The 16,233-nt window shown below is 47.8% G+C and overlaps 1 protein-coding gene across 7 annotated transcripts in view; it reads left to right on the top strand.

The window, feature by feature from the left end:
* CLUAP1 (clusterin associated protein 1) overlaps positions 1-16,233 on the top strand; it is a 235,725-nt gene that overhangs the window by 62,431 nt on the left and 157,061 nt on the right. For 6 of the 7 annotated variants that reach the window (XM_025192194.1, XM_025192195.1, XM_025192196.1 and 3 more), the window contains exon 6: positions 2,897-2,980. The exons of the other annotated variant lie outside the window; for it this stretch is intronic. In XM_025192194.1, coding sequence (XP_025047979.1) covers positions 2,897-2,980 — 84 coding nt within the window. The remainder of the gene's footprint in view (positions 1-2,896; positions 2,981-16,233) is intronic. 7 annotated transcript variants of the gene reach the window in all.

Genomic DNA, 16,233 nt, shown 5'->3' with positions numbered 1-16,233 from the left:
CAGTCAGTCCCGAGCAGCACAAGGCTCCGCCGCCACTTCTGCTGGCTGGGACAGACCTGGCCGGCCTCCTCCCATCTCCAACAGCACATGGGAAGCCAGCTTCAGCTGCATGCTGCTTTTCTTGGCCAGTGCCAACCCGGTTCTGCCCAGGCAGGTCCTGCAGCACCCTGTCAACCCAGGCATGGCACCGGCAGGCCGGGCGGGCCCCAGGTTAACCCCGGCCTGGCCCCGCGGCTTCTCCAGCACCAGGTCAGCCCAGTTGTAGCCAAGCGGCTCCTGCAGCACCATGTCAACCTGGGCACGCATGCCATGTCAACCAGCACCATGTCAACCCCTGCAACTTCATTGGTGTCAAAGGTCACGTGACATCACTTCCTGATATGATACCACTTCCTGTGATGTCTTTGAATATGGCTTGCTGGCCCACTGGGGGATAAAAAGTTTGTGATCCGGCCCCGCATTCAAAAAGGTTGGACACCCCTGCCCTAAAGGGAAAATTATGTAGCCAACCCTTTGAGAGGTGTCTGTAGCCTTAACACCTGTTGATTTCAGTGGCTGTCAAGAGCACTTGACACTGCCAAGGAGGAGCACAGCAGTTTGTAGAGCGGGACCTTCATTATTATAGATGGGCTCAACATCTGTAGCTCAGCCAGTCATCCCATTTTTGCAGGCTGCAGAGAGAGAGAAAATCCAACCTGTAGGACAATCAGAGCTAAGATAGTTACCTAGATAATATCAGTGAAAGATACAATGAAAGAATGGAAACAAATAGACCAGTTGTTCCCAAACCACTGGTAGCTTGTGGAAGACTGGCTGATTATATAACAATAGCTCCTCTTCCCTATTTGCAGCCACTACATGCCATTAAAAAGACCACTAATAAATATATGTATGTGTGTGTTTCCCAAGTTTACTTTTCTAAACATGTATTTGCCATAGGGATGTTCTAAATTTGCAAACAAGGAGAGAGAGAAGAAAGCAGATGGTCATGAGCAGAATTTCCCCCAGATGTTGTATCTAGGAAGTCATGTCCCACACCTGTGTGACAAGGCCCTGAGAGAGAGCCTAACTTGTCTGTGGGCCTGGAAAAGCAGTTGCTCTCGAAACAATTCCAGTAAAATACTTTGCTTAATTTGATAATTTTAAGCGCAGCTTACACGTGCTATTAATGCACCTGTAAACCCTGGTGCAGTTTGTGCTGGAGTCGGCTGCTTCCCAGGCACAGCATCTTCACGTGTGTCCAGGACTGCAACAATTTGAGCTGGGGCTAAGCAGCCCCAGGCTGTCAGGGGATCTGGGGGGTCATCCCAGGGCTCTGGGTGGTGGTGTCGGGAGGTGGAGGGGCTGCCTGGGGCATGAGGGTGCTACAGTGTGGTGTTAGGTGGCAGGCAGCACCTTCGTTCCCCAGCCAGCCCTGGTCACAGTCTACATATGCATTTGAGCGCACCTAATTACTCCGCTGTAGGATAGTACTTGTCCCAGACAGTATGATCCTACAGTGAAGTTCATTAATTTACTGCACCTAATATGGGTGCATGTGTAGACTATTACAGGGGTGTAAGTTGTAGCCGTGTTGGTCTAAGGACATAGGCAGAAAAGGTTCTTTGGTTGAATCTGATATCTTTTATTAGACCAATGTAAATAGTTGGAAAACAATTATTAAGCAAGCTTTCGGGTTCAAAAACCCTTCGTCAGGCTAAGGAAGTTTCAGCAGTTGGTGTGTGCTCTTCCTGGATGGAATGAAAAGTAAAGAAGCCAGAGGCTGTGCTGGTATGCATACAAGACAGGTATTCACTGACCAGTAAATTTCTTTGTAAGCTTGGGTTACACTTACCTCTGTTTCTGCATCCATATCATGGAGATTATAATACTTACTTCATAGGGTAGGCTTAAAACAGTGACATTTGCAAAACCTTTGAGATTCTGGGTCAGCCATTCTATAAATAAGCAAGGTATTACTAGGTTGTCATTCAAATATGCGTCCTCTTTATTTTCCCCTTTTCTTAAGGAGCAGCCTAGTAAAAAGAGAGGCTGGGGTATTGCTGAAGTCCTCTAATTTATATATTCTGCCTATGGTTGTAGTGAGATTTCTACTTCTTATCAAGCTGTTTGCTAATGAAAGACATTTTTACTTATGTTGAGCTTGAGACGCATTCATTTTTCAGGAATGGCTTGGTCTGGCAAACACCTTTGCCTAAAATATTATACAGACAGATGTTAACTGAATGTTCTTTCCCTCATAAACTGACCAGGCTAACAGGGACATTCACATCCTCTGTGATGCAAGCTAAGTGCACTAGTTTTGGTGATGGATGTTGATTCTCAGTCAGTTGGTCAGCAGAGTAGGAAATGCTGACCATCTACATTACGCGATGTGTGAGGAGGCATGGAGGGAAGTACCTGCTGATTGTTTCTGCTAGCTGTCTTCATAAGAGCAGTTCTGAATGCTCCTCAGTTAGGATAGTTGAAACATTCTGCTTATATGGTTCAAGTAGATCAGTTGTATGATTCTCAGCTATGGATCACCTTTTTAAGACAAAAAAATAATTTTTCTGAGGTACTTTTTGAACAAGGTAAGTGGGATATTTCCTTTAACATTAATGGCAGGGGACTAAAACTGCACCTGTAAGGATACTTTCAGCTCAGAGGAATAAAATTCATCCCATTTTGAAATTAAGTCTTAATTGCTCATTCTTAATCCTGACCTCTGGAAACTCTGACCTTTTTGATAGGTTCCCATTTTGTGATATCCTCTGAGCAGTGGTATATAAATATTACATTCTATTTAATTTATTATGAAAATAGCTTTGTCACAGTTGCTTGACCACCTTCAGTTCTGTGAATATTAATTTTCTTGTGCAGTGCTTGAGTATAGTGGTCTGTTTGTCTTTTGTAGGAAGTGAGAACAGAATCCATTGCTAGGCCTCTGGAGATAAATGAAGCTGAAAAAGTGATGCAAATTGCCATTAAAGACATTCTGGTAAGAAAATGAATAATAATTTATTTTCTTCCTTGTTTATTTGTATCCTGTAAATATTCATTCTAGTTCCCATTTATACAGGAAGAACAAAGCTCTTTTTACCAGCACTGTAAGGATTGGAAACCATGTGTATGCATAAATGTGTCACCTTCAAAGGACTATGCTAAAAAATAATCCACTAGATGCTTTAATGGTAATAGTGAGCTGGAGTCAATGGATAAAGTGATCCACTGTGTTTTTGGTTCTGGCAAACGCATAAAAACAAGTTCACCAAGGCAAAGGTCCGTTTACGTGTGCTTTTTCTACACATGGCAGTGAAGTGTGTTTGGTTCTTTTAAAATTGGAAAATCCATTATTTTAAAATAAAGATCTGTTAGCTGGAGGCAGTTACAGTTTTAGAATCAAAGAAGTGCCTGTTTGCTAATGATTCTGGGACAGTGCTTAGAAGACAGAGTCTGTAGTAACACAGATACACTGCCAGCAGCAAGTTTCAGAGTCGTTGTCTAAAATTTACAAAAACTCATAAATGACATAGGTCAGGGGTTCTCAAACTTTAAATGGCAATTTAAAATCTGTTAAATTAAGAGGTAAACTTCTGCAATTTGTTATTTCATTACTACAGAGCAAAACACATGCACATAGACAGTTACCATGGAGCAGATGAGCAATGTGAATAGTCAGTAGGTGCCTCTACACGTGCATTAGATCTAGGAGCAGTTTACTCGTGAGTAAACTACTCATGAGTGTATACTTCCAGGCAGGTATTTACACTTGCAGGGACTCAGGAGCAGATTTGCTGCTCATGGCAGCAATTTGCTTCCACCCCTGCTGGTCCTGCATCAGCCCTCTGCAGCAGCCAGGGGGACCTCTAGGCTTCCCCTGGGTGCTAGCTTGGGGGGTTGGCAGGGGGCATGTGGCCAAGAGACAGCTGTCTCTTGGCAAGGGATGGGATATTGCTCCCTGCCCCCAGGAGGCTGTCTGCTGCTGGGGCAGGCTCTGCCACCAAAGCCCAGGCAGGGACAATGTCCCCCTGCCCTGGCATCAGTGATCCCTTGGCCCTGACTCCCCGATCAGGGGCAGGGGACTTGGAAAGAGCTCCAGGGGAGGGGCAGGGACAGGTCACAGTCCCTTGCCCCATCCACCGGTGGGGCAGCTAGCAGGGAATCCCCCCCTAGCCAGGGGCTCTCTGCTAGCAGCCCCAGTAGTGGATGGGGCAGAGGCTGGGACCTGCCTCACCCTTGCAGTTCTTTCCAAGCCCTGTGCCTTGATAACTCAAATGGGGCATGGGGCTAGGATCTGCCCCTGCCTGGGATAGTTCCCAGACCCCACTCCATGATCATGGGGTGGGGGCCTGAGAGTCTGTTCCCTGCCCAGCTCCATGATCATGCTGGAGAGGCTGGAGAGGCTGTTCCCCATCCACCTCTGAGATCGTGGAGCTGGGTTGGGAACAGGCTTCCCAGCTACCACCAGCAGGGAGCTCCCAGCCCCCTCTCCACAATCAAGGAGTGGGGGCTGGGAGATCCTTATCCTGATAAAGATCTCCCAGCCCCTGCTCCCAGATTGCAATCTTGGAGCAGGGGGCTGGGAGCTTCCTGCTGCCAGGGCATATTCCCTGCCTGGGCTCCAGCAGCAGAGCCTGTGCCAGTTGGAGGCAGCTCCTGGGGGCAGGGAGCAATCTCCCACCGCCTGCTGGCTGGGTGACTGGAAGCCCGTTTGCTCCCGGTCAGGCATCTACAGAAGCACTGCCGCGCAGTAGCTAATCACAAGTAAATGTGCTATTTACTTGTCCTCCTTTGTAAATGCAATAGCTGTGTTAGCTTTCACACTGCTGCTGCCACTCACTTGACTGCCAAGTCTATATCCAGCCATTTGGGTGGGGCTTGTCTATATGAAATTTGCTGATAACACAAAATTACGGGGCCTCATTGATATGGAAGATAGGATATACAAAAAGAACTGGATAATCTAAGGACTATAAAAGGAATGAAATTCATAAGTACAAAATACAAGAATAGACAAATAAGCAAATATTCTGTTATAAATTGGGAGCTCATCAGTTAGAAATGATGAGCTAACCTAGTGAGGAGGGCTTTAAATTAGGTTCACCAGGGGGTGGACCAAAGGCCTGAGGTAAGTGGGGGAGTTGGTGACCTCAAGGAAGAGCAAACAAAAGAGGGCAACAGGGGAGGCGTTCTCATTCTTCCTGAGAAACCAGGGCAATTGGCTAGATACCTCAGGCGCCTGTACAGGAATGAATGGGGCCTGGGAAGCAAGCAGGAAGAATCGGAACTGTCATGGAACTATGATGCGATTGGAATAACAGAGACTAGGTGGGGCTCGCATGACTGGAGCACTGTCATGGATGGTGTCTAGGGTGTTAAGGCAATCCTACTCTGGTAAGAACAGAACCAGCTTAGCTAGAGAGCCCTGTGAACTGAGGCAGAGCTCCACAGCTTCAGGTTGCCTGGGCAGCAGGCTAATGAGGGAATTAGCTGGCACCTGGACAGTCAGCTGATTGGAAGGAGCCAGGGCCCTGGGCACATAAACCCCAAGGCTGAGGCTAGCAGGGGTTAGTTTTCTGGCACTCGCCTGCAGGAGAGAGTTACCTGGGGACATTTGATGGCCTGACCTGTTGCTTGCAAGATTAACAGGGCTTCAGGAGCTCATAAGCAGGGATCCGGGTTTTCTGTTTCCTACAGAAAAACAAAGTAAACTGTGGATTTTACCTTTTACCAGAGGCAAACACAGATTTCTCATTTTACAAGAGAAACTCATGAATTTTGCCATTTTGCAGTGAGCTCCCTGCAGGCTGGCAGAGTTCCAGCCTGTGGGGAGCTGGGAGGCAGTGGGAGGAGGGCGCTGAGACAGGAAGAGCCACGTGTATGGAAATGCATGTGGCCTCAGGCTGCCTGCAGAGCAGCTCCAGAAGATAAGTAGGGCAGAGGGGGATTGAGGCCCTGGGAGGGCGGGAGGCAGCTGGGCTCTGGCTGTTACCCAGTAGGGTGGGGCTTGGGGCCTGGGGCCACAATGCACAGCTATAGGGCCCCAGCAGGGAGCAGGATGGGGCTGCAGGTGACTTGTCCAGGGGAGGGGGAAGAGGAGGGCCGCTCCCCATTGCTGCGCGCACTCCCAGGGGGCAGGTGCAGGCTACGGCTGGGGGCTCCTGCCCTGCTTCCCTCCCCTGGGGCCTCTGCAGCCCAGTGGGCATGACTGGGTGCGGCTGGACTGTGGAGGCCCCAGGGGAGGGAAACAGGGCGAGAGCGGGTGGGGCCAGAGCTGCACCAGACTGCACTCTGGGTGGGCAGCAGGGGCAATGGGGGAGCTACGGTGAATTTTAGAGAGACTGAAGCCCTCCCAATAACTCCTGCACCTGCCTTGCACACAGATCTGGGGTGCGCAGGTCCCCCTTGCCCCCTGGGAGTGCACGCAGCAGCAGCGGGGAGTGTCCTTCACCCTCCCCTGGACAAGCCACCCGTGGCCCGATCCTGCTCTCTGCTGGAGCCCTGCAGCTGCGCATTGAGCCCCGGGCCCCAAGCCCCACCCAGCTGGGTAGCACCCCAGCCCAGCCCAGCCCAGCCCAGCTCCCTCCCTACAGGGGCCTCAATCCCCCTATCCCCTACTTAACTTCTGGAGGTGCTCTGCATGTCCATGCATGTGGCGCAACCTGTCTTACCACCTGATATATTGTGAGTTCAGCAACAACACTCTGGGCACTCCTGTGTTGAACTAACAGTTATTTATCATTATAATTCTCTGGAATCATATCCCGGGTGGACCTTAACAATTGCCCTCAGTACATGTATGCAGAACTTATACTTGCTTTGCCTCTGACTTGACACAGTCCAGTCCTGTGGAGGGAGAGAAACTGAGAAAGCCCCTGGCTCCTCATGGCAGAGCACATGGAGTCCCCAGTGCTGCAAAACTGCCACAAGCAACTGAGCCCTGCAGTGCTGAACATGAGGGCTTTGCCCCTAAAGGGACAGTAGTAGGAAAACCCAATAAGACACAACACCGTCCTCCTCCCGCTGCCTCCCAGCTCCCTGCAGGGTGGAACTCTGCCAGCCTGCAGCAAACTCACTGCAAAATGGCAAAATCTATCTGGGTGAGTGCAGGAGGGCATAGTCTCCACTCTCAGCACCTTCCACTGCCTGCCTGGAGTGCAGCCCCATGCAGATCTGGGGGCACATGCGCCCATCCCCCCCCCCGGACCAGTGGTGGGAGCTGCAGCGGAAGCCACCGGATAAGCTGCTCCCAGACAGATGGAGCACAGTGGTGGGAGCCACCCCACCCCCTCCCCGCAGTCCTCTGCCTTGGCTGGGCAGCTTTTGCCCCAGCCCCTGTTCCAGTCCCTAGCCCCAATCCCTCCCTTGCTGTGGGGGCATTGATCAGTCCCCCCATGCCCCTTTCTTCCCCCATCCCTCCCACCACAACAGACTTACCAGCTAAAGGCAGCTGTGTCGCGCGTCATAAGAAACCGATTTCCCTTGTATAACATTGTTCCTATGGGAAAATTGGTTCTGAGTTATGAGGTTTTGACTTAAGATGCGGTTTTCAGGAACCCATTGTGTTGTAAGTCAGAGGACTGCCTGTACAGGGGTGTGCAGGCAATCCGGTAAGTTTTTGGAGCGTGTTGGGGACATCTTCCTCGTGCAAGTGCTGGAGCGGCCAACTAGGGGCTGTGCTCTTCTTGACCTGCTGCTCACAAACAGAGAAGAATTGGTGGAGAATGTAGTAGTGGATGGCAGCTTGGGCAGCAGTGACCACGAGATGACTGAGTTCAGGATCCTGAAGAAAGGAAGGATGGAGAGCAGCAGAGTAAGGACCTTAGACTTCAGAAAAGCAGACTTCAACTTGCTCACAGAAGGTAACCTCATGGGCAGGATCACCTGGGATGCCACTCTGAAGGGGAGAGGGGTCCAGGAAAGCTGGCTGTACTTTAAAGAAGCCTTACTGAGAGTGCAGGAACAAACCATCCCGACGTGCAGAAAGTCTAGCAGGTATGGCAAAAGACCAGTTTGGCTTAGCAGGAAACTCTTCAGTAAACCAAATCACAAAAAGGAAACTTAAAAGAAGTGGAAACTTGGACAAGCAACAAGGGAGGAGTATAAAAGTATTGCTTGGGCATGCAGGGATGAAGTCAGGAAGGCCAAAGTGCAATTGGAGTTACAGCTAGCAAGGGCCATTAAGGGTAACAAGAAGGATTTCTACAAGTATCTCAATAACAAGAGGAAGGCTGGGGGACGTGTGGGTCCCTTACTAAATGGGGGAGGTAACCTAGTGACAGAAGATGTGGAAATGGTTGAAGTAGTCAGTGCCTTTTTTACCTCAGTCTTCACAGGCAAGGTCAGCTCTCAGACTGCTGCACCGGGCAGCACAGTGTGGAGGAGGGGAGCAGCCAACTGTGGTGAAAGAACAGGTTAGTGACTATTTAGAAAAGGTGGACATATACAAGTCCATGGATCTAGATGGGATGCCCCGGAGGGTGCTGAGAGAGTTGGCTGATGTGACCGCAGAGTCACTGGCCATCATCTTTAAAAACTCATGTTGATCAGGAGAGGTCCTAAATGATTGGAAAAGGGCAAACATAATGCCCATATTTCCCTTTCTTAAAAAGGAGGATCCAGGGAACTACAGACCAGTCAGTGTCACCTCAGTCTCTGGAAAAATCATGGAGCAGATCTTCAAGAAATCCTTTTGTAAGCACTTGGAGGAGAAGAAGGTGATTAGGAACAGCCAGCATAGATTCACCAAAGGCAAGTCATGCCTGCCCAACCTGATTGCCTTCTATGATGAGATGATTGGCTCTGCGCATGTGTGGAGACCAGTGGCTGTGGTATACCTTGATTTTTGGCAAGGCTTCTGATTATGGTCTCCCACAACATTCTCGCAGGCAAGCTAAGGAAGTATGGGCTGGAAGAATGAACTGTAAGGTGGATAGAAAACTGGCGGGAGCATCAGGCTCGGAGGGTAGTAATCAATGGCTCGATGTCTAGTTGGCAGCCGGTATCAAGTGGAGTGCCCCAGGGGTTGGTCCTTGGGCTAGTTTTGTTCAGTATCTTCATCAACAGCCTGGAAGATGGCATAGAGTGCACCCTCAGCAAGTTTGCAGATGACACCAAACTGGGGGGAGTAGTAGATATGCTGGAGGGTAGGGCTAGGATTCAGAGAGACCTAGACAAATTGGAGGATTGAACCAAAATAAATCTCCTGAGGTTCAATAAGGACAAGTGCAAAGTCCTGCACTTACGACAGAAGAATCCCATGCACTGGTACAGGCTGAGGGCTGACTGGCTGGGCAGTAGCCCTGCAGAAAAGGACCTGGGGGTTACAGTGGACGGTAAGCTGAGTATGAGTCAACAGCGTGCCCTTGTTGCCAAGAAGGCTAATGGCACACTAGGCTGCATTGGTAGGAGTGTTGCTAGTAAGTCAAGGGATGTGATTGTTTTCCTCTGTTTAGCACTGGTGTGGCCACATCTGGAGTACTGTGTTCAGTTTTGGGCTCCCCCCCTCCCCCGAAAGGATGTAGAGACAGATTGGAGAGAGTCCAGCAGAAGGCAGTGAAAATGGTGAGCGGGCTGGGGGACATGACTTCTGAGGAGAAACTGAAGGAACTGGGCTTATTTAGTCTAGAGAAGAGAAGACAGGTGATTTAATAGCAGCCCTCAACTACCTGCTGGTAGTTCAGAAGAGGATGGAGCTAGACTGTTCTCAGTAGTGCCAGATGACAGAACAAGGAGCAATGGTCTCAAGTTGTAAAATGAGAAGTTTACATTAGATATTAGGAAGAATTTTCTCACTAGGAGGGTAGTAAAACATTGGAACAGGTTGTGGGCTTTCCATCCTTGAAGGTTTTTAAGACCCAGTTAGACAAAGCCTTGGCTGGAATAATTTAGTTTGGGGACAGTCTTGCTCTGACCATAGGGTTGGACTAGATGACCTCCTGAGGTATCTTCCAACCCTAATTTTTTATGATTCTGTGAAATGACTCAGAAAGGGAAGGACATGGATGTAGTTGTCAAGCACAGGATGACTACAGTACATCCACGAGAAGAGCAATAAGATTGAAGTATGCATAGGGAAGTATTATGCATAGGGAAGTGGTGATAAGGAAGTATTAATGCCATTGTACTGTGCGCTGGTGAGACCTCACCTAGAATACAGTATATATTTCTGGTCACCTTTGTTCAAGAAAGTTGATTTTGACCTGGAACATGTGCAGAGAAGTATTACTAGGATGATCAAATGAATGAAGAACTTTTAAAAGAGGACAAACAGAGCTTGACTTGCTTAGTTTAGCAAAAAAGAAGGCTGAGAGGAAATATGAGTGCTGTCTAGACACACTGGGGGAGGGGCTATTTCAGTTTTGGCACCAAAATACGTTACTAGGTGAGGCAAGAGAGGCACAAGCCCTGGGTGCCAGCTTAGAGGGAGCACCAGAATGATGCCCCCTTCTCAAGAGTCTTTGCCACATCTGGAGCAGCCCTGCCCCCTCAGTCCATAGAGCTGAGCTGGAGAAGCCTCATGCTGCCTGGTTGTAGGTGCTGTGTGCCAGGACACAGCAAGAACAGCCCTGTGCCACCCAGCCCTAGAAGCCAAACTAGAGCAGGCTTATGCTGCCCAGGCCCACCCATAGGAGCTGGGCGCAAACATGCAACTGGAACAACAAGGGTCTTTGAATCCTTGGGGCAGTTAACTCTCCAGTGGTCGAGCAGTGTGGGGCTGCTCCTGCTGCATCCTGGCAGCAGACTCCTACAGCTGGGCAGTGTGGGGCTTCTCCAGCTGGTCTCCTATGGTCAGGGTGGGCAGAGGGCTGCTCCTAATGCAACAAAGTAATGCTTTCCCTGCCCACCTTGCCAAGTTTTCCCCAGGGTTCCAGAATTTGCAGTTACACCTCTACCAAAACAAATGAGTATAAATTAGCCATGGATAAATTTAGGCAAGAAATTAGCCGAAAGTTCCTAACCATTAAAGCAAGATTCTGGAACAGCCTTCTGATAAAAGTAGTGGGAGCAAAAATCTAACTTCTAAAATGGAGCTCAGTAAGTTTATGAAAGGGACTATATGAGATGGTGCCTATGATAGCAGAGGACTGGATTTGGTAACAGGAAGTCCCTTCCAATTTGTCTCTATGTTCTAATTCAGGAATGAAAATGTCCTAGTGATACAGCTGTCCTTCTAGCTGTGGGTAAAAATGGTAGTTAATTAAGCCCAAATTAGTAAATTAATGAATAGCCAACTGTATCCAGTGTATGCTTGTATAATTTAAGAGAGAGTGCTCCAAATTTAAATAGCCATACTTAATTGATAGATACCTTAGGTGATCTCTCTTTGTGCTTTTCCTGCTTCTCACAATCTACACGAATCCTGAATGTTGTAACATCTTAGGCAATATCACCAATAAACCAATGTCAGTATATTACAGCAGTTAATTTCAAGGGAAATATCAAGCAACACAAATCTACTTCAGCTGGTTAGGTCCAACCAATTAACAAAATGATCTACTGTAGCTGAACAGCAGGTAACCTTCAGAGCTAGAATTTTAAAAATCACAAAACTCTTTCTTTCATGATCAGAGTTGCAAGGGTGCAAATGCTTTAAACATGCCCAGTACTTATTAACACGCTTGAGGGGTTTTTTTCCCTTGCTATTTCTGATTCCAGTAGTATATGATTGCATTTTTTTAAAAAGAAGGATGTGGCAGAGCTAAGAAAAGCCCAGAGATATCAAGACAGATTAGATTTTTATAAAGGTGGTATTGGTCAGGGAGAATGACACTCAGCATAGTAAAAATATCAACTGAGGCCTAGAAGCTCCCTGAAAATAGTACAAAGAGATAAATTAATTCTTCAGCTGTTTGTTCACGCAGTCACACCTCAGGAGCTGACTTTTTTATGTGTCTCATCAGGTTTCCTGTGTGGTACTTTCTCCTCTTATTTATACTTTTCAGTGATGAGAAAATACAAAGTTAAAGCCGGCTGTATTTTAAAAGGATTCCAAAAATGCCTGTCTGCAATACAACTGTAGAGATCTTAAATTCATAAATGTCAGGAAACAGAAAAATGGGGGCAACTACCTGCATTGAAGTCAACAGAGCAGTACATTTTCCCTACTTGAGACTAAGACTCAAAACCTCCTTTGTAGCATTAAATGTTATTTTCTGTTACTGAGTATGATGTTATGACAAGCCTGCTGTCAAGCATTGTGCTTATTGGTGAGCATAGCCAGGTGGTGGGCAAAATATGGCCTGCAGGCCAGATCCAGCCCTCCAAATGATTCTGCCCAGCCTGTGGCTGCTTCTCTGAAGGAGAACTGTATCCAGCCCACAGCTGCCCTGGCTTTCAGAGCCTCTCATTCTTCTCCCTTCCCTGTGTTGTAGCCACTCCCTTTCCCAGTCCACATTGCCCAGTCCCTCAGCCCCCAGTGTATGCTCCAACACCAGGGATGCTGAGATCCGGGCCAAGCTTCTGCCCCGTGAGGCTGTCTGCACACAGATCTGACCCCGAGGCTGTTTACACACCAGACAGCCCAGGGTTGGAGAGTCGAAGCTCAGGTATGGTTCTTCCTGCTGGCAGGGGATGTGGTGCAGGGGGAAGAGGGCCAGGAGCCACAGGTTATTTGGGCTCTGCTGGCCAGGGCCGGGTAGGGGTGTGGGCACTGCTAACACCGTGCCGCTCTGTGTTCCCACACACTGCTTTGGGCCTCACCACATGGGAGGCTGTGCCTCTTGGCTGACCTTGGAGCGACTTCTGCCGGACCCTAAGTCCCTGGCTTGCAACTGGGTTGGGCAGGAGCTACGCCAGTTGCTCCAGCTGCTCCCATGTGGCCCGAAGTGGTGCATGGGAGTCCAAAGCGGTGCATGGCAACACAGTGTAATACCAGCCTAGCCGCATAATGGGGACTTAGGGTGGAGGATCTTAAGGAATCTTAAGATAATTCCTGGACTAGATTGGATCATTTTGGCATAGCTTATAGCAAGGGGCAGTGTACAACTCCAATTCTGCAAGGGGAGCACTGTGTAGTAACCTGCTGAATAGAGACCAGCTGCCTCCCTGAGCACTGCATGTTCAGCAAGCTCTGGAAAGTTTGTAGGCAAGAGAAGGGACAGAGCTGTGGACGTGCATCTGCCTGCCTTTACCCATCTCGCTCTGGACATTTTGTTCCCCCCAGGGGAGCAGGGAGGAAACAGTTGCTTCATTCCCCTCTGTGAACAGACTGAAGTTCATGTTCATTATATGGGCGATGGAAGAGATATACAACTCTTTCTCTCTTCCATCTGCTATGCGCACACACATGCATACTTACACAAAGCTAGGCCAAACCTGGATGCCTGGCAGAAAGTACCTATATTTGCAAGATCAAGAGTCAGATCTTTATGCCATAATATATTGCTATGAGTGATGTGGGATTGTTTGGGATATTTTTATGATCATAGAATCTTAGGAAATTAGCATTGGAAGGGACCTCAAGAGGTCATGTATTCCAACCTCCTGCTCAAAGCAGGAAATGTGCTTCAATCATGACATGATTCAGTTTTCCCACATTCCTATGTTTTGCTGTGCATTAGGGTTGTGTAAATTAACTTTCATCTTGGACTAGGGGAGCATGATGCACAAGAAAGTGTGTGTAGCTTCCAGCTTACTATGAAATGGGCCACCCAGAATGAAATGTGGCTGTACAGTCAAGGAGTGAAAACCTGGATGAAGAGAACAGAAGCCCCAGCAAGCAGAGATTAACTTTTAACAGCTATGGCAAAGAGTAACCAGTTGGGATGACATATTTGTTAATTTTTTAATACAGCAAATGGCAGAAAAAAGACAGAGAAAGAGGAACAGAGAGACCATGTGGATTCCAGAGGAGCACAGGTGGTTAGACCTATTGCTCTTTTTGGTCTGAACTCTGTCTTAATCTTCGTTTGGCTATTTTGACCTAACAACTCTGCATTCTGTATTTCATCAGAATCAAGAAGTTCTGGTTTGTTGTGGAAAGGTTGCCTGCATCATTATAATGTGCTCTTGGTTGCATTACTTCCCTTAGAAGGTAAATCCAGCTTTAAAAACTGAGATAATTTGGGCTCACTAGTAGAGTCATGGAGGCTTATAGGGATGCGCTGACCTAAAGGCCCTGTCTTGGAGTCAAAAGCCGTAAGTCTTGCCGATAAAAAATTACCACTGGGGTTGGCTTCAAGGAGTACTCAGAGGCTGTGTCTACACGAGACACTTACTATGAAGTAGCTCATTGCTACTGCACAGTAGCATCACCACGCATAAACCGTGATGCAACACTACTACACAGTAGTAACAAGCTACTGTACAGTAAGCATCACAGGCAACCGTGCGGGGACTACTAAATGACTGCGCAGTTGGTGTCTCATGTGGATGTGGCCAGAGAGACTGAATAATAGCTGGTTCTGAGCAATGGCCTGGTAAATTTGTTATAATTGCATATAAGTGTTATTAGTCTTGAAAACTCATGAAAATTTATTTGGACAGGCACAAAGTCAACTCAGCCATGATGATAATGGGAATGATGAGGTAGGGAAATAAAACTGTTCTTCTCACCTTTCAAAAATAATAAATGATTCTTTTTAGATAAGTAGGTGAGTAGAATTCTGCAAGTCTGTCTTAAGTGAATGAGTTGTTAATGATTATTAGCTCAATGTGGGCTTTTTTAATTCTTCATTTGAAAATCTTAGGCATAATGCTTCATTTCCTTCATCTGAACAAAATTTCTATTTAATTTTTTTATATTGCATGAAAGGCAAATGGAAATAGAAAAGCACTTAGATCATGTCTTCAGATAAAGAAGACAGGTGCCGGGGGATTGGAAACTGGCTAATGTGGTCCCAATTTTCAAGAAGGAGGGGAAGGAGGACCCAAGTAACTAGAGGCCTGTAAGCCTCACCTTGGTGCTCGGGAAGATCTTGGAGAGAATCATCAGGGAGCACATCTGTGGGGGGCTGCAGGGGAGATCATGCTCAGGGGCAATCAGCATGGGTTCATCAAAGGCAGGTCCTGCCAGACCAACCTGATTGCCTTTTATGATCAAGTAACTAAATCCTTGGATAATGGTGTCTCTGTGGACATAGTCTTTCTAGACTTTAAGAAGGCCTTTGACGCTGTCTCTCACCCCATCCTCATCAGTAAATTAAGCGACTGTGGCATTGATGCCTGCACAGTTGGATGGGTAAAAAATTGGCTGATGGGGCGCACCCAGAGAGTAGTGGTGGACGGGTTGTACTCACCCTGGTGAGATGTGAGCAGTGGGGTCCCCCAGGGCTCGGTCCTCGGGCCGCACTGTTTAACATCTTCATCAGCAACTTGGACGAGGGAGTGGAAAGCACGCTGTCCAAATTTGCTGATGACACTAAGATGTGGGGCAAGGTGGACATGCTTGAAGGGAGAAAGAGGCTGCAACTAGATTTAGACAGACTACAAAAGTAGGCAGATGAGAATAGGATGGGAATACAATTCCCTATATAGAATAATTGGCAGCCTTAAACACCACCACTTTTCCGACAAAGGACAGTATCCTCCCAGACCATAACCAAAGTATTTCCCATAGCCTTGCCATCACCTTTTCCCGTGCTGCATTACCTTTTCCTTTGGCATCCATCAGAATCCTTAGCACTCTGATTTCTCTCTCTCTTATTTGAAGGCCCAACTTTTCCAAGTCCCTCCAGTTCCCCACTTACATTATGGTGCTTTTCGATCTACTTAGTTTAGCCCCCATCACTTCTCCACACTCTTATGCATGTTTTAGCACTTTTCCATCAAAAGTCTATTTCAAACTAGTACATTTATATCATCCATATATAGTATGCATTTGACCTCATCCCTTTCTGGTATTGTTAACACTAGGGCTGTGTGAAGCTTCAGTCCCTGATTTGATTCTGTGGAGATTCAGCTCGATTTGGTGGCCAAATCTCTGAATCCGAACTGAATCAGAGGACCCTTTAATCTCTCCAAATCGAATCAGAACCCTCCAAATCGATTCGGAGAGATTCAGAAAGATTTGGAGATTCCGACAGACACAGCTTTAAATGTTTTTTTCTACATGGGTTTCTAGGTAGCAGGGGCTTGTGAATGCTGCAGTGCTGGGGCTCATGGAGTATCCCACAGAAGCACGGGGGGCTCCTCAGCATTCTCAGCAGCAGACCTGGAAATGGACCAGAAGCATTTCCAGTCCACTTCTGGGTCCGCTGGGGAGCGCACAGCCCTCCCCCTTCCCCCCCCCCCCCGCTCGGGGCCTGGGGC

The sequence above is a fragment of the Alligator sinensis genome, unplaced genomic scaffold, assembly GCF_000455745.1.
Source record: "Alligator sinensis unplaced genomic scaffold, ASM45574v1 scaffold1297_1, whole genome shotgun sequence".
NCBI classification, from domain to species: domain Eukaryota; kingdom Metazoa; phylum Chordata; order Crocodylia; family Alligatoridae; genus Alligator; species Alligator sinensis.
Note: the sequence above shows the minus strand (reverse complement) of the source record. Positions and strands in the feature narration are given on the sequence as shown.